The 23,181-nt window shown below is 38.0% G+C and overlaps 1 protein-coding gene and 1 long non-coding RNA gene across 2 annotated transcripts in view; both read right to left on the bottom strand.

The window, feature by feature from the left end:
* The window catches only part of LOC136261107 (adhesion G-protein coupled receptor V1-like), a 76,180-nt gene extending 64,663 nt beyond the window's left edge, over window positions 1-11,517 (bottom strand). Inside the window, exons 1-13 of the mRNA XM_066055075.1 lie at window positions 11,496-11,517; window positions 10,783-11,175; window positions 8,821-8,973; window positions 8,459-8,647; window positions 7,856-7,993; window positions 7,600-7,788; window positions 7,380-7,547; window positions 3,401-3,604; window positions 3,207-3,341; window positions 2,621-2,803; window positions 2,430-2,567; window positions 2,180-2,377; window positions 1,919-2,056 (exon numbers count right to left, since the gene is read on the bottom strand). Of these exons, the coding sequence (XP_065911147.1) occupies window positions 1,919-2,056; window positions 2,180-2,377; window positions 2,430-2,567; window positions 2,621-2,803; window positions 3,207-3,341; window positions 3,401-3,604; window positions 7,380-7,547; window positions 7,600-7,788; window positions 7,856-7,993; window positions 8,459-8,647; window positions 8,821-8,973; window positions 10,783-11,175; window positions 11,496-11,517 (2,248 nt within the window). The remainder of the gene's footprint in view (window positions 1-1,918; window positions 2,057-2,179; window positions 2,378-2,429; window positions 2,568-2,620; window positions 2,804-3,206; window positions 3,342-3,400; window positions 3,605-7,379; window positions 7,548-7,599; window positions 7,789-7,855; window positions 7,994-8,458; window positions 8,648-8,820; window positions 8,974-10,782; window positions 11,176-11,495) is intronic.
* Window positions 11,518-11,855: 338 nt separating this feature from the next.
* LOC136261604 (uncharacterized) lies at window positions 11,856-22,580 on the bottom strand. Its single transcript, XR_010703955.1, has 3 exons — window positions 22,500-22,580; window positions 12,128-12,303; window positions 11,856-12,035 (listed from the first exon to the last, which is right to left on the bottom strand). It is a non-coding gene; the product is annotated as an uncharacterized lncRNA (long non-coding RNA).
* Window positions 22,581-23,181: the final 601 nt, after the last annotated feature.

Below are 23,181 nucleotides of genomic sequence, written 5' to 3'. Positions count from 1 at the left end.
CTCTTTCTGGCGCATATGTTTGCAAGTCACCCTGGTTAATGCTCACCCTCTTTCGCCTGCTTTGCATTCTGGAACCCATTTACCATATTGCATCCACCTGGTCCTTAACTATTAGCTGCTGGTAAGTGATATTATTCCATATACACGCAATTATCTCCCTTGTTTATCTAGTTAAACTCCATATTATAAAGGTTACACTTTGCGCTATTACATAACAAATGCGCATTAGTCTGGCAAGGATCTGGTTATCCCAGAAATGGGACCTCTATGGGTGTGTTCGCTGTAGTACTAGCACACTCTTGCTATGAAATGATTTTTACAAGTTATAGTGAGACTAAAGTTTATTCTATGAGTGTTATGATGCCATGCCGCCATATCTGTTGATGGGTTAATCCCTACTTCAGTTGTAGGTATGGATTGAAGTAGGGATTTAATGTTCACTAGTGTATCTTCAACTTCCCTTGTTTTACTTCTATGATCCCTAATTGAATTTTAATACTTGTATATAAACAGTTTCAATTATGACAGCCTCAAGTTTTAAAATTTTGCATTGACATCATTGCAGCCATTTCTTTAGTACCACTATTCTTTTTTACAGCTTGGCGGTTCAGTCATGGATACATTTGTTTGTGTTCACCTACCTCTCATGAAAGCTATAGGCAGTAATATCAGAGAAGTGCACATGCTCCCAATGGTTTCGTACAAAGGAGAACAAAAGTAAGTCCATGATGCATGCCAAAAGGCACCTGTCAAGCTGAAGCAACGTCGAACAGTGAACAAATCAAGTCTATAGCTCAAGTTATGCTTCTCTGAAGACATCAGGCAGTTAGTCAGTCAGTAGAAACTCCATTTTAAATAATTTTGCAGCAATCTATTGGGATATTTTTGGGATTGGTTATAATAACCAATACTACCAAGGTGCCAGGTGGAGCTGGTTTTTGGGTATATTTTTGGCCAGAAAACTTAAACCTCCATGATCTCCACCTAGTACACAGTACTACTGTACTGTATATGGTATGTATGTAATAGCCTGAATTTAAAATTGCTGTAACAAACTTGTACCTTTTATTGTAAACCTGTTATTTTTAGCCTGACATTGTAACCTTAACCTTTGTGACTGTTAGTATAAATAAATAATAGTTAGACGTCAAGAACCAGGGTTCTACGGGATTTAGAAAACTTGAAGACCCTGGGCTGTAGTGCCCAAATGAAGCGAGGGAGCTACTAAGGGCCTGAGGGTTTTCTAAATCCCGTAGAACCCAGTGTTCTTGATGTCTAACTTATTTAGACTACAACTCGTTATTGTACCTTGAGTTGACAGCTGCTTGTAAACGAGAAATGTATGGCTAATTACTAGAAACAAGCCCTCTACACCTCCCTACATGGCGGGACCTCAGCGTGGCTGTTGCTACCTGTTTAAACGCCCATGCGTTGCCAATGTTACAGGCGCGTGCTATGTATCGAAGTACTGGACTCAGCGACTGGACTCAGCGACTGGACTACAACTCATTGTTGCTGTTGTTGTGCCTCGACAGCTGCTTGTAAGCAAGTAATGTAGTGTTGATTAGTACAAACAAGCCCATTACACCTCCCTCTAATTCAGTACGGCTGTTACTAGCCATTTAAACGCCCATGCATTGCCAATGTTACAGGCGTGTAATTATCGTGTTTCGTATCGCCTCAGAGCGTGGTCTCTATTGGACATGAGCGTGGCTCTACGAGATTTAGAGACCACGTTTTCAGCCAATCAAATTTCAGTATCAAACTTGTTGTAGTCTAAGATGTGATAGTGTGTTGTATTCTCTTCTGACGCTGAGTTACAACAAAAGTGATTCTAATAGTAGTTTAGTTTGTTCAGTGGAGTATTACATATATATATCATGTACACACATACACACATGTAAATCAATGTGATCACCTGTTGCTGTATCGTTAGAAATGATGAGGTTTACTTCAAAAGGGATCAAGCTTGCTTTGGTTAATGCAACCTTTACTGATAAAGAGCCAGAACTTTCTTCAATGAAATGTGCAGGACTTGATAATCGAATAGATATAACTGCAAAAATAATAGAGTAATCATTCACAGACAACCAAATTACTACCCTTTTACTTGCATTCCCAATATAATCTGGCTATCAAACCATCCACCTATATAACATATCTATCTATTGAAACTCACAGTCATCATTAATGATAGTGATGGTAGTTTCATTATGTTCTCCTATAACAACATTTCTTCCAGGATCTTGTAACACAACTTTGAATGTTTCATTTCTCTCTACTATTAAATCATTAACGATTCTAACAGAGATTACCATTTCAGCAGTATTGGCAGGAAATGTTTTGCGCTCCATAAAAGGCACATAATCACTATTAGCTAAAGAAAAGTAATCACCTTGTTTTGTATCAATACAATATTTACCACTTACCATCAGCTGTAAGTGGCAGTAACGCCACACTAAAGCTGCTAACAATTGCATTATTAAATTTCCTTTTCACAATAATGTTTATGATTGACGAGATTTCAGTTACAAAGTATGAAGTAGAAGCAAATCCAATAAGAGTATCTACAATAAAACAGTCAACACTGTATATATACTTAATACTAGTACCAACATACAGCTATCATCAATGATGGTCACTGTGGTAACACTCAGTTCTCCAAGTAGCACGCCCATCATTTGAAACTGATGAGGAACTTCTAAATACAACTGAATCACTGAGTTGTTTGCAACTTCAGGTATTTCTATGGTTCCAGATGTATTCAAATTGTTGGGCTGAAAGTTTCCCACACCAGGAGGCACTGTAAAAATATTAGTCCTACATTAATTTTAAAAGATATACAATTACATTTACTATGTTTATTTCAAACCTAATTCAGAAATTACTATTAAAACATTTTAAAACATATTACATGTTTTAAAGCACCAATTCAATTTCATGATATACAATATCATTCAAAAATTACTGTAGTTCTGTTCCTTAACCACACATTGCACATTAATCACATATTGCACTGTAAAGGCAAAGTGAGGGTGCTATTACAGGGCCTGAGGGTTTCTAAATTCTGTGGAACCCTGTGTTTCAATGTCTAGCTAAGTTGTTGTACCTTCACTGCTGATGTTGTACCTTCATAATTATATGTACACAAATAATTCTCCAGCTATATACCTAACAACAGCAAATTACAGTGAGGATAAACTTACCAATCAAATCAGATGTATTGGTAGTAAAATTAACTGTGAACGATACATTAGCAGACCTATCCACTGTTACTTCAAGCATAGCCTGTGCCATTTCACCAACAAAGTAGTGTGGCTTATTAAACTTAACATAAACACCTGAGTGAACACATAATATCATAATATTTGGTACAAAGCACTACCAATGTAAAACTCACGGTCAGTATTTATAATAATGGCTCTGCTTTCACTAGTGCTTCCAACTTTAACACTCACTTCATCTGAGATACTAAACTTCAATCCAAATATTTTCCTATATGCCAATGCCATATCAGGAAATATTGGGATATGGCACATAATGGTGGTGCTGTATTTCATCACAGTAATATTGAATGGCTCTGATTGAAAATCTGTTTTACTTCCTATAGTACAAAAAAAGGCAACGTGTATAAAAATACTCATATGCACACACTCACAACACATACACACTCACACATGTTCACTACACATACAAAAAGCATTACATAGCTATATACAGTCCAAAGGTAGCTAGCTATGAGAATTAAATGTCCACTAGTATAAAACTGCAGGTGTACTTTATTGCTTTTATTTCTATGATCTCTACTCAAATATAAAATCTCTAATTTTTACTCAAACTCGTTTGTTTACTTTCTTTGCACACTGTGTCAAAGGGAAAAAATGCATGGTGCCATCCCGACACACTATAAAATCAATTTAGCAATTAAACATGTGCATTACTGACATTATTCCATCCACTATACACAAAAAAATACAAGAAGCACCTCCACAATCATTTCAGCCTCTACAAATATTCAGGGGTATAGGAAAGGGGGGTTAGGATTGTTCGGGCAAACCCCCATTTTCAGTGGCAAAATAAATTCAAATTAAAAAGTGCATTAAACTTTCAGCCTTGGAGCTCTCCAGTAGGTATACGCACACTATCGTGGCCCCTGAGAATCTAAAGGTGAATCATTAACGATGAAACAAAGCAATTCTATAGGGTATATCATGTGAGCAATTATGCACATGATACGTACCTGGTGAAAACAGTGGAAATTAGATTGTCAAAATGGTGGAAATTGGTTGAAGGGCAGCAGCTACAGTTATCATGATATATACCACTTTGACACTTCAGGAAGGAAACCACAAGGTTATATTTCACATATTTCCCTTACCACAGGGCGATATCTATGTATAGCCCTGACCACAAATGCCTTTGATGCTGAGACAACTACAAAGCATCAGTTCCCTTTGATTCTTTATATTGAGCTATTTAAAGCTTTGCATTGTGGGTTTGAGTTTAGCATATAGGCTCAGCTGGCCAAGCATTTTCTTCAAGGAAAATTAATTGAATGAGTCATCATCAGCTACTACGCACCACTAAATATTTGTTTGTGCAGTGTTGGGGATGGTTGTCTATATCATACAGTACGGTAGTACTGTATATTAGAGATCATGGAAATTAGGGTTTTTCTAGCCAAAAAATTCACCCAAAAACCAGCATCACAACTCCATCCTGGCACCTTGGCAGTATTGGTTAGGTATAACCAATTTGCAAGCCCAAAAGTGTCTTCAGTATGATCCTAAAAGCTTCCAATAAATTGTTACAAAATTTAAAAAAAATATTCAATGAAATTTTCTACTGACTAACTGCCTGCCTGATGCCTTCAGGCAAGTGTAATTTGATAATTGCTAAGGCAATGGGCTTGATTTTTTTACTGATCAACATTGCTTCATCTCAAGACATGCCTTTTTGCATACCACAGTATGTACAATGCACGCATCATGGACTTACCTCTGTCCTCCTTTGTATCCCATTTCTTTTTCTGACAGCCCAAGGTGTCAATTCGTGGTAGTGCAATGCATGGCTTCCCAACAGTAAATGGGAATTGTCCGTATTTTCCATGCTGACTGGATTGATTGCAGAGATGATTCTAACACTGTTCTTCATTTGTAACGCTGTATAACGGGCTGAACATAGCTGAAAGCAAAGTGTAATGGCTGCTGCACTTTCGAAGCAGTAATTGATAGTTGGGGGTGCACGAATCATCATATTTTCGTGGTGACTGGATTTTTGCAGAGGCACTTCTTTCACTGTTTTTTGTCTGTGTGTAATGGGCTGAACATAGCTGAAAGCGAAGCGTAATGGCCACTGCACTTTCGAAGCAGTATTTGATAGCTGGGGCACATGTTCAGGTGAAAACATTAATTCTGGTGCCATCCTTTCTTTTGATGCGGTATGTGTGGGTTCACCAGCCATAATAATGTTACAAAAAAAGTAAACAAACAAGTTTAAGGAAAAATTAAGAATTTTAAGTCGATTAGGGATCATAGAAAATAAAAGTAGGGAAAGAAGGGGGGTCACCTACACCTGCAGACATACTAGTGAACATTTAATCCCTAATTCAGTCTATACCTTCGAAGAGAGGTTGCCTACACCTGCAGATATACTAGTGAACATTTAATCCCTAATTCAGTCTTGGGGTGTAGAGTGAATTAGGAATTAAATGTTCGCTAGTATATCTGCAGGTGTAGACAACCTCCCTTGTTTCCCTACTTTTTGTGATCCCTAATTGAACTTAAAATTCCTAATTTTTCCTTAAACTTGTAGCACATTTCAACTATGTGACAAGATGGCTTAGACATTGTCAAGATCAGTCACCTATACTCTTCAGCACTTACTTTAGCACCTTAGACATCTTTAACTGGGTTATTTGGTTAGAAATAGACATTGTGAATGTCTTTTTAGTACGATGTTTAGTGCCATGAGGCGAGCATGCGATGTCTTGAATGTATTAGAGTACAAGCCAGTCTAGTGATGAATTTGAGAGAAGAACCAAGAATGATATTAAAGTTTGTACCTGAAATAATGCCTGCTAAAAAAGGAACTCAGGAGTGGATCTCGGAGAAGGACGGTGTGTGATGAATTTGAGAGAAGAACCAAGAATGATATTAAAGTTTGTACCTGAAATAATGCCTGCTAAAAAAGGAACTCAGGAGTGGATCTCGGAGAAGGACGGTGTGGTAGAAGGTTAGAGTTTGGAATCAGTGAAGTGAAGATTTACTGAATAGATAGTTTCATTAATAATACAGTAGGATTATAGTGTTCATAAGCTGCATAAACAGCAGTGTAGGTTCAGCTAGATAGATGCACACAGAGCTAATTTTAATGATGCAACAGTTGTCCAGCACATGCCAACTGGTGCTGGAGGTGGTGGCAAGGGCAGACCATCTAGCCCGGGAAAAAAATTTAATGATACTGCCTAAGGGCAGACTTTGTGCATGCATAATTTTCATCTAGAAACTGGCTGTAGGGGAATACCCTGGGAATTTCCCAGATATTCCACTTCCAAATTCAAACCCCCTTCCAAAATTTCCTGGCTACACCCTGATATTGCAACTAAATGTGAGCATAAACTATCAAGTAGTAAAAGTGAAGTGGCTATTCAGCTCCTGTTATATAGCATTACAATTGAAGAACGGTTTGAGATGTCCCTCTGCAATCAATCCACTGACTACGAAAATACAGACAGTTTTCATGATAGCTAGCAATGAGGTCATCGCACATTGCTGTGCAAGTCAATGCCTACTTGGCAGTGGAGAAAGAAATGGGACACAAAGAAAAGGCAAGTCTATGATGCATGTGTTATGGTTGACAAAAGGGCATGTATTGGGATGAAGTAATATCAAACACCGAAGAGAAATTACCGTAAATCAGGATAAATGTGTCGTTAAAAAAATTTTGTTGCTGGCTGTATCGACAAAAATTAAAATGACAAATTATTTTTTTAACTATATGAATAATTTGCACATGCAAATATTTATGTGCTGTAAACGTTTCTGTCAAATTGTTTCATCGATTATGTCAGTGAGAAAAATATTATATTGCATCGAAATTTTAATAGACGAAAATTTTCTACACCAATTTTTCTCTGATTTACAGTAAGCCTGTATCATTCATTACCCATAGTTGACTTATGTTTAGCTGAAGGCATCAGTCAGTTAGTAGAAATAGAAAATCCTTCATGATTTCTACTACACAGTACTGTACTGTATATACAAAATATCACCAATATTCATCATAGCTCCAATGGATGTCCCATGCTCACAAACCACATTACAATGATGCCACACTTGTGTGTATGATATTGGAGTCAATAAAAATTTACCACTTACTTGCAGGAGAGTAAGGTGGCACAACTGATGTGTTATCTAGTCCATAAGAAATAATAGTGATATTATATTGAAATGAGTATGCTGCAGATGATGTAAGTGTAGCAACCACGTAACCGCTGTTTTCATATGCTTCAAATGATCTAGAAATCCACTCTACTAACACCTCATCTGAAGAAAGCATTACACTAACAACGTTTATCTACAGTACTTATCTACTAACTTATTAAAATCACTCTTGTTTCAGATTTATCACCAGCACTTAAGAGTGGATGTTCAAAAGGTCTAACAGCCAAAACAATAGCACTAATGTTAGCAGGGATGCTAGCATTCCTTAGCAGCTCTGGTTCAATGATATAAGAAGTTTCGCTAGTGTTAAACTCTACTGTAATGGTATCCAGTTCATCACGATCTATAATACACATATGATTACACATCAAAACTACTATACTACTTAATCATGATAAAATTCCAACTACCTTCGTCCATTACTGATATGTATATGGTAGTTGTTTCTTCAAATGGTCGAGATAACAGTAATTCAATGGATACACTCCCATCACCAGAACCGACATTGTCATCCAAGTTATATTCTGAACTACTGAAAAACACTGTTCCTGTCATGAAGAGATTATAAACAAATTGCAATTCACATCACACTTGATGCAGACCATACAATACAGGCACATCAAGAGAACAATCATGTATTAGCAGTATTGTCAATTTTGTAGGGTATATATAGCAACAGTTCAGCTATGTGTTACACTTACTTTAAATTGTCTACACTAATAAACACATGTGACAGATAGCCACATTTGTAAAAAAAATCAAATTGCGATATTCAGGAGTTGGGTGCAGTGATGTAGCTACCTTTGAGCAACCAAGGCAGCCACCATGGTAAAAGCTTGTATGCTAGATCAAGATATTCTAATAGAGCAGTCACACTACCTCTATGTGTACAATAGGGTGGGTAGTGCAAGTACTGTATATACCCTTGATATTATGGATGTGATTCTAACAAATCTACCTTGATCTTTACAATATGTATAAAACTTTGTAACAATAAAATATATTGTGGTTACCTTGTCCAACCATAACTGCCTGCAGGATGCTTCCTTGCACTCCTAATTCATATGTGCTACTTGGTATGTACAGATACACCATACACTCTTCTGCTATCTTGTCTTTTTGTAATGATACATTCACTGATAACTGAGTGGTATTGGGTAAAAATGTGATATTGAAGTGTCCTTGAGAGGTGTTTCTTCCATCTATATAAAGATATAACGATTACAAAAATTATGCTGTTTGTGAAGCATTACTACAACTGTTACACACATAAAAACATTTAAGCAGAAGCACAACATACAGCAGGTGTTGTTATATGCAGGAGTCAGTTTGTGGCTTCTATTGTGCAAGCCAGAGACTCACGGAACTTATTTACCTGTATTACTGAAAAGCACATCAGACACATTGGCTATAAGTGTCAAATTGACAGGGAATGACTTGGGATCTCCAGTTAATTGCAGTGTAATATTCAGTAGACCATCAGACTCCATGGTATAATATGTAGAATGACTGAACCCAACACATGAGTCTACACAAAAACAAGGTGTGGTTATCAATTTCTAATAGAGATGGTTACATGACATAGTGCATTATATAAATAAACTATAGTATGTACAAGTTGAGCTGGATCCTGAAAAACAGCTAAACATTAAAATTGAAGTGAGTTAATATTTCAGCCAACCAGAGGTGTCAACAACAGACATGCACAATTTGGGTCCATTACAAATTCAGGAAAGGGTTGTAACAAACACTGTAGTTTTATGGCTTCTCCATAGGAAATGCATGCTGAAAATTTTGATTAGCCATAAATATTGCATCAGACATTTGAATGAAAGATGTTGAAATATTTTTAGCAGACTACAAATGAGCCAAATTTCAAGATTGTGTGTAGTTGCATCCGTGAATTATTAAATGTTTTTGAGAATCCAGCTCAACACGTATATCATACAGTACGATAGTATCATACAGTACGATAGTATCATACAGTACGATAGTACTGTATAACAGGGGTTGGTAAGAAATCATATGGTTTCGTGGATTTTCACACCTTAAAAATGCCTTGCAATAAATTTTACCCAAAAAACCACCTGGAATGCATTAGTACTGTTATAATGATACTGTACCTTGGGTAAACAAAGCGAAAAATCGAATGTTTCGATGTACAGTGAGTTTTTAAAATTTTGAAATTCACCAACATTTCATCTGCCAGCCTGTCGGCTGTGAGACCTGGTAGCACTATGTGTACGGCTCCAGAAATTTCAGACAGTCAAGGTAATGACAGCGGATTCATGAATCTGTTGTTCCGATTACATTCTGTCCACTGTACCATGCTGTTTGCTTTCATCATTCATCCGCTTCTTTGTTCTTCTTGAAGAATAATTAATAGTTGCGGCACTTAATAGTTGCAGCGCTTAATAGTTGCGGCGCTTAATAGTTGCGGCGCACGCAAAGAGTGTGAATATGTGTGCGTAAGATAAGGGTGAACGGGTGTAGTACCCAAGGAGTCGTCTCTAACATTTATTAATGCTGGGTAGTCATTTTATATAGTCTTAATTACCAGTTTAGCTTTTTTGTGAGATAGCTAGCTAATAATGTCTTCGAGGGGTGGATCCACCTCGGGATCCAGAATTGTAAAAGTGAGGGTTCCACTCTTATAATGGTGGACTCTCCAGCAATCTTTTACTATAAAATCATCAACATTTAGGCCATTAGAAATGCAGCTGAAGCCTTAAACAGTTGCTGTAATAGCTTTAAAAGACAAAACAATAATTATTTTAGAGTCGCTTATTGCACACGAAGGTAAAAGATAGCTGCTTAAGTGATATTGATACTATGTGGAGAACAAACAGAGTATAATATAGCTACGTAGCTAGCTAGGCAAAAAAAGTTAACAAACTAGCTGTTTAAAAATTAAAAATTTCAAAAGAAATATATGGGAATTGATATAATATACACGCTACAAAAAGTAAGGAAACAAGCTCAAATTGTTATAGTTGAAATGAGAAATGATCCAGCAGTAAAAAGTAAGGAAACAAGATTAGATGACTACTTGCTAAAATGAGACACACTTTAATCCCTACTTTGGGATAATTTGATGGTCTCATTTCAAGATGCTAGCCAAAAGTAGGCATTAAAGTGTGTCTCGTTTTAGCAAGTAGTCGCCTAATCTTGTTTCCTTACTTTTTACTGCTGGATCATTTTTCATTTCAACTATAACATTTTTGAGCTTGTTTCCTTACTTTTCGTAGCATGTATATTATATCAACCCCTACTTCCTTCTGAAATTTTTAATTTTTTAAATAGCTAGTACTATACCATGGCAAGTAACTAACATTACCTGGTACAGGTAAAGTTGGTAGTGGGTCCACCACATGAATGATAATGTCACTACTTGTTAAAGGATTATCATCAATGGTAACTTCCAATGTCATCTTGTAGTCATTTAGTGATATGGTACCAGCTTTGGTCGAAAGCAGCTGTACTTCAATAACATCATGTCCATGAAAATCTGAATTAGAACTATTCTGTTTGGTAAGAGAAAAGTAGTCTGAGGATTTTGGATGAACCATAATGTCATCAATATCATGGGAGCCAATAGAATCAATTTCATAAAGATAATTTTCCCTCACTGTTAAGTTAAACTTGGCAATCACTTCATTTAAAGTAGTAGTTGGTTTTATGAAGATTTCGTATACAGTGGCATCCAACCATACTTCTTGATCTATTGGTACTGTATCACACAGAAAACAAAACAACAAACTTGCAGTAAAAGTTGTATTGAATACATTTAAACCTTGATAGCTACCTTATTTCTGTTGATTAAGTTATAGTTATATCCCAGTACAAGGGTAATAACTAAGATATTGTCTGAGTGTACTGGGATATAACCAGTTTATATCCAAGTGCAAATCATAGCCAAAAGCCACCATTAAGCTGATTTTAGTGCCTGTATTCTAATCAATTCATTAGTCATAAATTGACTTGAGTAGCACAAACATACATCATGGCTGCTCTAAATTACTAAACATTAAGCAAATGTATCAATCTTACCGGTCTGCTTCTCCCTACTCATGTAACATGGCTGGTTTTGAAGCTTGCCCTCATGCACTATTTGAAAACCCACGCACTGGGTGATAAGTTAGCTATCACCCAGCGCAGCGCTTTGACACTTCCATGCACTGGGATATAAGTAGCTGTATAGAGAATAAAATAGCTGATATGGCAGTATTGCATTGTAAATCATACTAGGAACTTTGTTTCATGTGTTTCATAGTAAGATGTGCTACGCTTCATTTAAAAGGGGGCTTAGCAAGATATGCAAGCAAGAAATGTCATGACATAATCATGAAAATTATATTATTATATTATATTTGATTATTGTACAACCTCTATAAGAGGAAAAATGTACATGATTATGTTGATAAGAAAATAATAATATTCAGTTATAAAAATAACTGTTACAACTCTTTCTAAAATGTTCCAAGTTACTAGAAGTAACAACCTCCACTGGCAGATTGTTCCATAACGCGATAGTTGAGGGGAAAAAGGAATCGTGGTAAGCATTAATTCTGGTTAAATTTCCATGCCTCACTAAACATAGACCACAATACATGAAATTTCTAAACATTTGCAATTGGGAACTGACACGTGTTCTACAGTTTATAAGTACATGTAGTATATACCTTCTGTACAGTTTCCTGTAGTCCAGTTACCATAGCCTGGATAACAGCTACTAACACAAGAGCCACTGGTAGTACTATAGAACTTTCCAAGAGGACATAACCTCATAATACACATCTCAGTAGTTATCGCCACTAACGACATGAGCAGCAACAGCACATTCATCTTGGAACAGTTGCTAAAGCAATAATTTTCAAACATGAACTAGCTATTAAAGCATAAAATCTGCATCAATAGTAAATAATAGTATTGAGTGTGTACAACTATATGAAAATTGATTGTGTCAAGTGACACATTTACAAGAAATGATGGTCTGAAATGTGGCAAGTGGTAATGGGGCTTTGTTTGCCAGTTTTAGTATTATTCAACCAAGTATAATATTATTCAATAATTATTGTACACAAAAGATTAGCCATTGTACTCTATCCAAATTTTGTGTTTTTGCTTAGCTTAGTAGCTGAATTGGGCTAAATGTAGCAACATAAATGCATTAAATAAGTAATAAATTTCTTGATAACCAACTCTCTGTGTAAGCTATTCAAAATTTATAGTATTACCATTACAGACTGACCAAAGACTGACAGATCAAGTGACTGGAGACCAGACCACCAAGTGTTAAGTTAAACTGGTAAAGCCTTATTTGTGACTGGCTGAGCAAAAACTGGTCACAGTTGGAACAGCAATAAATTTGATTAATGGAGTATCTTTTTTGGCCATTTTGTTTTGAAAAAAAAATCAACACCAGTGCTTCTATGAAGGTTTTCATATTATACTGTATTTCTATAAACCATTAAAAATATTTTGTCAAAGCTAGCATCTGACGAAAATTAATTATGCAAAAAATTTACTAATTTAACATTAGAGAAGTAGAATTAATTTAGTTAACTGCTTTCTGGCCACCTGGATCAAGGCTTGACCATTGGTGTGTCAAGCGTATATACTTCTTTGCTGCAGTATTTTAAAAACAAGAATGGCCTCCCTGATCCTAGGGGAGAGTTGTCCTCATCTCAGTATTTTGCCGCAAGCGTTAGCGTTGGCAATGATAAGTGCCATGCCGTGGTAGACACATTAAATGAAGTACATATACAAATATGCATATTGCATGGAATGAGCTTCTAGCTACAACAATTGCATTCCAGCCCATTGCTTGATTTGTGATGGACAACTTCTAAATCTGGGGTGCAGCCTCCTTGGAACGGAGACGCCACACTTAAGTTTCACTGCTTGTCATTCTGCTTCTCCAGAATATAATTTTAATGAATTAATACAGTTACATAATTCATTAATAAAAAAATTGTGTCACTTGAGGACATAGATGAAAAATTTTAGCACAGAAGTTTTACTCGTGAAAATTTATAGAATATGGTAAACACTGGATTTAGCATTAGATATAATTCCATGGGGAAACATTATATCTTTCTATACTGATTAATGGTAGCATTTTTTGGGAACATCATTTTATTTTGGAGGATCCCTACTATTATGTACTACTGTATTTACTGATATTTAATCTTCATAACATTACATTTGTATAGCACAAACAACAGGATTTAGCAGTTAGATTTGACAATACAGTGGGGTGGTGTAGTGTACTAGGAATTCACAATTGGAGGTTCAGTCAAGCTAAAAATATCAACAAAGTTAACTAGAACAAAGTCCATATTAGCTGCAGTGAACCTCTCTAATCCAATACCTCTGTAATTAAGAACACGCTAATCTGATACTATGATTGCTCCACCAATTCTACATAATATGTCTCAATAATCCAACATCATCACTAATTTGACATGATTTTTGATGGCAGATCCAGGGGGTACAGGGTAGTACACAGAGAAGTTCCCCTCCCCCCACCCCCCTGCTTACTGACTTAACCCTATACAATACACATTAGTGCCACAACATTCATATACAGTAGGACCTCGATTATCCGAATCTCGATTATCCGAACCCTCGATTATCCGAACAGTGTAAGTGACTGCTCTATTAGAGTATTTCGTAATTAGGTGAACATTCTATTAGAGCAAGTGTATGTTCTATTAGAGTAGTTGAACAGAACTCTGTATATAAATGAATGGGCTTCATTTATCCAAACAAATTCACTTATCTGAACACTTTTATGATTTACCTGGCACACAGGTGTTCAGATAGTGGAGGTCCTACTGTACTAACATACTAAATGTTTAATAATGTTCAACCAAAACAACTTAGTGGTTAATCCAATATGTGGCCTTTTCCCCTCCATCCTCAAACCAAGGATACAATTTATGCAAGATTAAGGATTAAGATACTCTAATAGAACAGTAAAGGTCACCACTTCTGATCCCTCCTACTGTGTGATGAAGATATTCGAGCACAGTTTACTGCCACATTTTAGATATTCATATGTTAGAAATGTGTATAGTTGCTTAATTAATATAACAATCCTGGTGCACCTTTCCTTATCCTGGTACACCTTTCCTTATCCTGATACACCTTCCCTTTGCAAACTCTGGATCCACTCTTGTCTGGTTATACCCATGTATTGAAGTTAACAGGTAGACATACATAGATGTCTAGCTTTACATGATACTGATTGACCACCGCTATTTGTTTGAAAGCCATCATTATTAAATAATGAGAGAATGTAATGCACTAAGTATATGAATGAAAAATCTTGGTCACATACGACCACAAAGACTGGTTCAAAAATGAAAGGGCATGGCAAGGGTGAACAAGTAAATTATAAATTACAAGTTCTTCTAAGTAGGACACAACCAGCAGTCCCATGCCATAAATATCTTTTCGGATGCTGTGAAGCAAATTTTTGAGGCTTTACCTAAAATTCGTCTCATTGGTCCTTTGATATTGGTAAATCCTAACAAGTAAAATGGAGGACATTCCAAATGTCCACAACAGAAATTGTTGGTAATGCCCAAACACTAATTTCGAGGTCTCATAGTAATTAGAATTTTCAGCCAATCTAGTTCCAGAGGTGGTGGAGACACCTATATTTAGGGGAGGCTGGGGGTCTAGCTTGGTGATGCCATGGCCTAGTTGCAAGTCGAAGACCCCCTCCCCCAAAAAATAAAGAAGAAAAGGTCATTATCTGCTGGCAATAGTGCCCTCTACCAACTAGACTATATCTCCTTATTTATAACTACATATGTAGTTTGCTACACTGCTCCTCAAATAGTGTGATCACTCTATTAAAGTATCTCGATCTTGACTGCTCTATTAGAGTATCTCGAATGATGCTGATAAAGCTAGGTTCTCCATCACAGCTACAGATAATTTTAGGAGGGCTAAGCCCCCCCATAATTTTTTTCACAGGGGCTGTAGCCCCCCTTTTCCGTCGTCCCTGTCTAGTTCTGCTAGTATTTGCTGGTAATCTACTTTACTTTTCTTGATGGTATATTGTGGATGACAGCGTCTGGTCTAAAAGGTGTCATCAGTAGTACGGAATTGTAGACTGAGGTGTCTCACTGGCTTGCAAGTTGGGCAGGTCAGCATAAATACAAACAAATGGTAATGTTTCCATAAGGCCAGGAAAAGTTAATTCACAGTTTCTCATCACCTGACCACATCACCTTCCACCCTGCCACCTCTATTCATTATTACTGTAACTGATCACATGTGCCAGTGTTTCAATGTTTAGACAAACAAACCATCATTTTCAGCTAAGCTTCCTGGTACAGAAAGGTGATAAAGTGTAGGTATAAGCTTTAAGAAGGCTTTTAATCAAGACACACGGTAGTGTGTCGTGCGGCCCAATTAGCCGGCGCGCCACACCGTGAGTATATTTACAGGAAGAAAGTAAACCCAATTTTCACACCTTTGTAGCTCCGTGATTCCTTATCCTATTAAAACCAAAGTTGCTACAGAAATGCCGGCGAGGTAGGGGAGTCCACATACCAAATTTGAAGAAAATCGCTCCAGCCATTTCCGAGATACGAGCGGCCAAAGTTTGGAGTTTTTTTCTTCGTTTTTTTCTTCTTCTTTTCGCACATTTTGCAAAATCCGCAATAAAACACGAATGCGTGCTCCAATCGGACTGAAATTTGGCACACTTAAAGGGCTCATTAAGGCGAATCTCAGTACCAAGTTTGGTAGGAATCCGATGAACATTCACGGAGTTATGACCGATTATCTGCGTAAAATAAGGTCGAAGGTCTGTCACGCCCACAGGGTAAACCGCTTGAAGGAATGAGCTGAAAATTGCTATGTAGATGGAGTAACTATCGTAGGGGTGCCTTTTTGTGGTTTGAAAGGAATCCAGTTAAAGGCCATCGAGATATGACACAAAACCCAACCTATGTCACAATTACGCGATCGACTTTTATGAATAAAAAAACTATTAGTTTTCACGCCTACCAGCCAAACCGCTTAGAACAGTGAGCTGAAAATCGGTGTGTAGCTGGAATAATTATCATAGAAAGTCCTTGCAGTAGTACAGAAGAATCGGATTACAAACCACTGAGTTATGATTCCAAAGCCAACTACGTGTAGCATATGCGAGATCGAGATACTCTAATAGAACAGTCACCCTAATAAAGCATTCAGCTACGTTTATAACTTACTCCATTATAGAATTTCTTTGGCATTGCAAGTTATTCTGTAGGGAGTTCAGCTACAAACAGTTAATCTTATAGACAATTCAGCTACAAGCAAGTCATCCTGTAGAGAGTTCAGCTACAAATATGTTGCTGTAGAGATTCAGAACATTATAAGTCACACTGAAGAGAATTTAACTATAAACAAGTCACCTTGTAGAGAGTTCAGCTACAACAAGTCACTCTGTAGAGAATTCAGCTACAAACAAGTCACTGCGTAAAAGGTTCAGCTACAAAAAAAGCTACCTAGTAGAGAGTTCATCTAGATCAGCTACAAACAAGTTACTTTATGCAATGTTCAGCTACAAGTAAGTCACTCTGTAGAGAATTCAGCTACAAACAAGTCACTCTGTAGTACAAACAAGTCACCGTGGAGAGAGAGTTCAGCAACCAATCAAAAAACCACCATGTAAAAGAGTTCAGCTATACAAACAAGATATAACTCTATAGAGAGATCAGGTAGAAACTTAACAGATCACACTGTAGAGAGTTCAGCTAGAAACAAGTCATCCAGACTGAGTAGAGAGATCAACTAGAAAACATCACCTTGTAGAGAGTTCAAATCACCCTGCAGATACAGTAGTTCAGCTACAAACAAATCACCCTATAGAGAGATCAGCTAGAAGAAGTCACCTTGTAAAGAGCTTAGCTACAAAGAAACTACCATGTAGAGAATTCAGCTATGAACAGATCATCCTGTTGAGAGTTCAGCTAGAAACAAGTCATCCTGTAGAGAGATCAACTAGAAGAAGTTACCTTGTAGAGAGTTCAGCTACAAAGAAACAACCATGTAGAAAGTTCAACTGCAAACAAATCAAACTGTACAGAGTTTAGCTACAAACAAATCACCCTGTAGAGAGATCAGCTAGAAACAAGTCACCCTGTAGAGAAATCAACTAGAAGAAGTTACCTAGTAGAGAGTACAGCTGCAAACAAACCATCATGTAGAGACTTCAGCTGCAAACAAATCACCCTGTAGAGAGTTCAGCTACGAAAGGATCACACTGTAGAGAGTTCAGCTAGAAACAAGTCATCCTGTAGAGAGATCAGCTAGAAGAAGCTACCTTGTAGAGAGTTCAGCTACAAAGAAACCACCATGTAGAGAGTTCAGCTGCAAACAAATCGAATTGTAGAGAGTTTAGCTACCAACAAATCACCATGTACAGAGTTCAGCTAGAAACAAGTTATCCTGTAAAGAGATAAGCTAGAAGAGGTTACCTTGTAGAGTGTTCAGTTATGAACAAACCACCATGTAGAAAGTTCAGCTGCAAACGAATCACCCTGCAGAGAGATCAGCTACGAGAAGATCACCCTATAGAGAGTTCAGCTAGTGAAGTCACCTTGTAGAGAATTCAGCTGCAAAGAAACCACCATGTAGATAGTTCAGCTGTAAACAAATCATCCTGTAGAGAGTTCAGCTACGAACAGATCACCCGGTAGAGTTCAGCTAGAAACAAGTCACCCTACAGAGAGATCAGCTAGAAACAAGTCATCCTGTAGAGAGACCAGCTAGAACAAGTCACTTTGTATGTAGAAAGTTCAGCTACAAAAAAAATCACCCTGTAGAGAGGTCAGCTACAAACAAATCTCCCTGTATAGAGATCAGCTAGAAGAAGTTACCTTGTAGAGAGTTCAGCTACAAAGAAACCATCATGTAGAGAGTTCAGCTGCAAACAAATCACCTGTAGAGAGTACAGCTACAAACAAATCACCCTCTAGAAAGATCAGCTAAAAGAAGTCACCCTGTAGAGAGTTCAGTTACAAATAAACCACCATGTAGAGAGTTCAGTTACAAACTAGTGACCTTGTAGAGACATCAGTTACCTTGTAGAGAGTTCAGCTACAAAGAAACCATCATGTAGAGAGGTCAGCTGCAAACAAATCACCTGTAGAGAGTTCAGCTACAAACAAATCTCCCTGTAGAAAGGTCAGCTAGAAGAAGTCACCTTGTAGAGAGTTCAGCTACAAAGAAACCATCATGTAGAGAGTTCAGCTGCAAACAAATCACCTGTATAGAGTTCAGCTACAAACAAATCTCTCTGTAGAGAGATCAGCTAGAAGAAGTTTCGTTCAGCTACAAACAAATCACCCTGTAGAAAGATCAGCTAGAAGATGTTACCTTGTGGAGAGTTCAGCTACAAAGAAACCATCATGTAGAGAGTTCAGCTTCAAACAAATCACCTGTAGAGAGTTCAGCTACAAACAAATCTCTCTGTAGAGAGATCAGATCAGCTAGAAGAAATTACCTTGTAGAGAGTTCGGCTACAAAGAAACCATCATGTAGAGAGTTCAGCTGCAAACAAATCACCTGTAGAGAGTTCAGCTACAAACAAATCTCCCTGTAGAAAGGTCAGCTAGAAGAAGTCACCTTGTAGAGAGTTCAGCTACAAAGAACCATCATGTAGAGAGTTCAGCTGCAAACAAATCACCTGTATAGAGTTCAGCTACAAACAAATCTCCCTGTAGAGAGATCAGCTAGAAGAAGTTACCTTGTAGAGAGTCTAGCTACAAAGAAACCATCATGTAAACAGTTCAGCTGCAAACAAATCACCTGTAGAGAGTTCAGCTACAAACAAATCTCCCTGTAGAATGGTCAGCTAGAAGAAGTCACCTTGTAGAGAGTTCAGCTACAAAGAACCATCATGTAGAGAGTTTAGCTGCAAACAAATCACCTGTATAGAGTTCAGCTACAAACAAATCTCCCTGTAGAGAGATCAACTAGAAGAAGTTTCCTTGTAGAGAGTTCAGCTACAAACAAATCACCCTGTAGAAAGATCAGCTAGAAGAAGTTACCTTGTGGAGAGTTCAGCTACAAAGAAACCATCATGTAGAGAGTTCAGCTGCAAACAAATCACCTGTAGAGAGTTCAGTTACAAACAAATCTCCCTATAGAGAGATCAGCTAAAAGAAGTTACCTTGTGGAGAGATCAGCTACAAAGAAACCATCATGTAGAGAGTTAAGGTGCAAACAGCTAGAAGAAGGTACCTTGTAGAGAGTTCAGTTACAAAGAAACCACCATGTAGAGAGTTCAGCTGCAAAGGAATCACCCTGTAGAAAATTCAGCCACAAACAAATTGCCCTGTAGAAAGATCAGTTAGAAGAAGTTACCTTGTAGAGAGTTCAGCTACAAAGAAACCATTCTGTAAAGAGCTCAGCTGCAAACAAATCACCTGCACAGAATTCAGCTACAAACAAACCACCCTGTAGAGAGATCAGCTAGAAGAAGTTACTTGTATATTGTTCAGCTACAAACAATTCACCCTGTAGAGAGAGCAGCAAGAAGAAGTCACGTTGTAGAGTGTTCAGTTACAAAGAAACCACCATGGAGAGTTCTGTAATAAATATATGTATTATATATATAATTTGTACATTTACTGATAAAATCAGAAATATTTAAAGTACATCTGCTTCATCTTTTCTTCTTCCTGTGGAAAAGAAAAAAAGACAGGTTAAAAAAGTCCCAAAGCCGGCCTATGGCCGGATAGGCCGGCTTTGGGGTATACAAATACAAAAAGAAGTGAAATCTATTCCAAAACAGCCAGCTGTAAAAAAAGTGTGCGGCCCTCAAAAAGGCTATGGTGAAAAAAGATGTGAAATCCAAGGTGGCGGCCAAGAAATGGCTGTGATGGTAGGTTAATGGTAAAAATTTTAATAACGGAAATTTAGATGAATTTTTTGCCAAGGCCAAGCGGCACAAAAATTCACCTGAATTGTTGTTATTAAAATTTTTACCATTAACCTACCATCACAGCCATTTCTTGGCCGCCACCTTGGATTTCACATCTTTTTTCACCATAGCCTTTTTGAGGGCCGCACACTTTTTTTACAGCTGGCTGTTTTGGAATAGATAATCCTTATCGTGACAGACAACCTACTGTTGCTGTGAACTTAGAAGCTTCCTTCACAATGAATAATGAATAATGAAAAATGCCCACCAGTCCACATCAAAAAATTGAGCTACTTTGCTTGGCCTAATGCTAGTGACTAAGGAATGAAGTACCAAGTCATATGATAAGTATATACCTTTGCTGAGATAATGCAACTGGACATCCGCTTAGGACATGAGAAGCTAGTATAATGGGACATGAATTAAGAATCAATAGAATACATTTTGCATTGCACTGCTGGCACAAATTCATTGTGGTTGGTAATGTGCCAGAAGATTCCCGGACATGGAGACCAGACAATAATTGGTTCCAGGTTCTACAGGAGCTAGGTCTCAAGTTCAGCAGAATCTGCAAACTTGGACTGAACAGAAAGTGTTTGGAGATGCAAGACCCCCCAATTTGGTGTTATTCAGCAGCTGATTCTTAGCTGATGGCAAAATAGAAAGCTATTTCAGCCTCTTGAAACTGAACAAAGTTTCCCCTGGGCCTCCGAGTGTTGGGCGCGAGACAAAAACACCCACACCCTCCATATTTTATCCATACTATGCACTTGTCAATTTCATGCCCCACCACCCCAGGGAGGATGGGGGAACACAGGGGATTTGACAAATCGTGGTGTCAAATTCCCCACTACTGGGGCAAAATCGGCTGTCAAATCCCCACTATGTCCCCACCCCCATAGTAGGGGATTTGACAACACCCCAAGGATGATTAAGCGAATATTTCATGTATGCGACTAGTAATAAACCTGCCCTGTAGCTAGTAAACTTATAGCAAGTGCGATTTTATTGCTTAGAAATGCAACTACCGAAAATCGGTCAGTGCTGTCAATTGCCCCAGGGGTGGGGACAAGAAGCAATGTCAAATTCCCACCTGGGGTGTGGGGACGCCCCGGGGGTGAGGACGCCCCGGGGGTGGGGCATGAAATTGACAAGTGCACTACGTAGCTACGTAGTCTCGCGTAGCCAGACCACTACTTTTCATTTTGTGTGGGCGTTTGGAAAAGTAGGGTCTGGTACACCTGCATTAAGAATTCTGTGTAACGTTCCACTGCAGTCAGGATGAATGTTGATTGCTGCTGATTGGCAAAGCCCTAAACTTCTTAGACCTGCAAAAGCGTCACGCGCGCCCTTCAGCTGCAACACAAGAGAACAGTACCCGGCTGCAATTTAACAGGTCTAAGAAGTTTAGGGCTTCGCCAATCAGCAGCAATCAACATTCACCCTGACTGCAGTGGAACGTTACACAGAATTCTTAATGCAGGTGTACCAGACCCTACTTTTCCAAACGCCCACACAAAAAAGTAAAGTCATAGCGGTCTGGCTACGCGAGGCTAGTAGCTACGTATGCTTTTATACGTGGACTGAAGCAACTTCAGTCAAGTTCGGAGGAGACACCTTTATTTAAGGGGGGCTGGGGGTCTTCTAGTTTGGTGATGCCATGGCCTAGCTGTAAGTCAAAGACCAAAAAAAAAAAAAAAACGTCTCGGACCACCTGCTGGCAATAGTTGCCCTCCACCAACTATATCTCCTTATTTACAACTACATATGTAGCTTGCTACACTGCTCCTCCAAGTGACTGCTCTGTTAGAGTATTGATGCTAGGTTCTTCACAGCTATAGATAATTTTTTTCACAGGGACTAGCTACATACAGTCCCCCCTTCTCCGCCGCCCCTGAAGTCTTCGGTTAGCTTCGAACAACTTTATAATAATGATATGTAGCTATTCGGTGAAGCACTGACCAGCTTTAATTGCATCGAGTAGCCTAGTATACATACAGGCTATCGCACCAAGTACTAGCTATGGCCGAGGAATCCGCCCAGTAACGAGCTGCGCGGTAAGTGTTAGCTAGCTATTATTACATAGGGCATGCGTACATATAGAAACTTCGACGTACCTCTGCGGCATCCAAACACCTGCTTGTACACTAGGCAAGCCAACGAGCCCCGGTGTAAACTGTGAACTAGTAACTTGACGCTAGGAAAAGATAAATTTAATTGCACTCACATGGATTCTTATCAACAAAGTCTACACGTCGGTGTTTTGCAAGGGTTTGTTTATGCAGATAATTAGTGTGTCGCGACAGTATATTATATACCCCAAAAAAGTGTACTCAGCTTCCGAAATTAAAGCGGTTTGAACCATAGATTATAGTCGGCCTAGAGTGTTACCACCTGTGTGTTACAGCTTACTTGCAGCTGTAGCTTTAATAACACAAGGTAGCTAAAACACTCACCTTTTTGCCTGACTGCTGATTAATTTCAGTTATTCAGTTATTTATGCAGGGCGCGTCAGCCAAAGAAGGCTGTTTTTCAGCTATATAATAATAATAATAATAATAATAATAATTAACTTTACAGTGTACATATACCTACCTACATATGCTCTATGATGATACGTTAGAGTATGTAGCTATGTTATATAGCTAAATCCCATGGGGTTAATTACATATGGCTCCAGTGGCCAGACATAAATCATTACTGCAATTAATCATCACATTATTATCTTTAAATGGATTGTGCTGCAAGGTTACTGCATACATAAAGATATCTGTCAACTTTGCCTATCATAGGCAGACC

The sequence above is a fragment of the Dysidea avara genome, chromosome 7, assembly GCF_963678975.1.
Source record: "Dysidea avara chromosome 7, odDysAvar1.4, whole genome shotgun sequence".
Taxonomy (NCBI): Eukaryota; Metazoa; Porifera; class Demospongiae; order Dictyoceratida; family Dysideidae; genus Dysidea; species Dysidea avara.
This window is presented reverse-complemented; position numbering and strand designations above follow the sequence as displayed.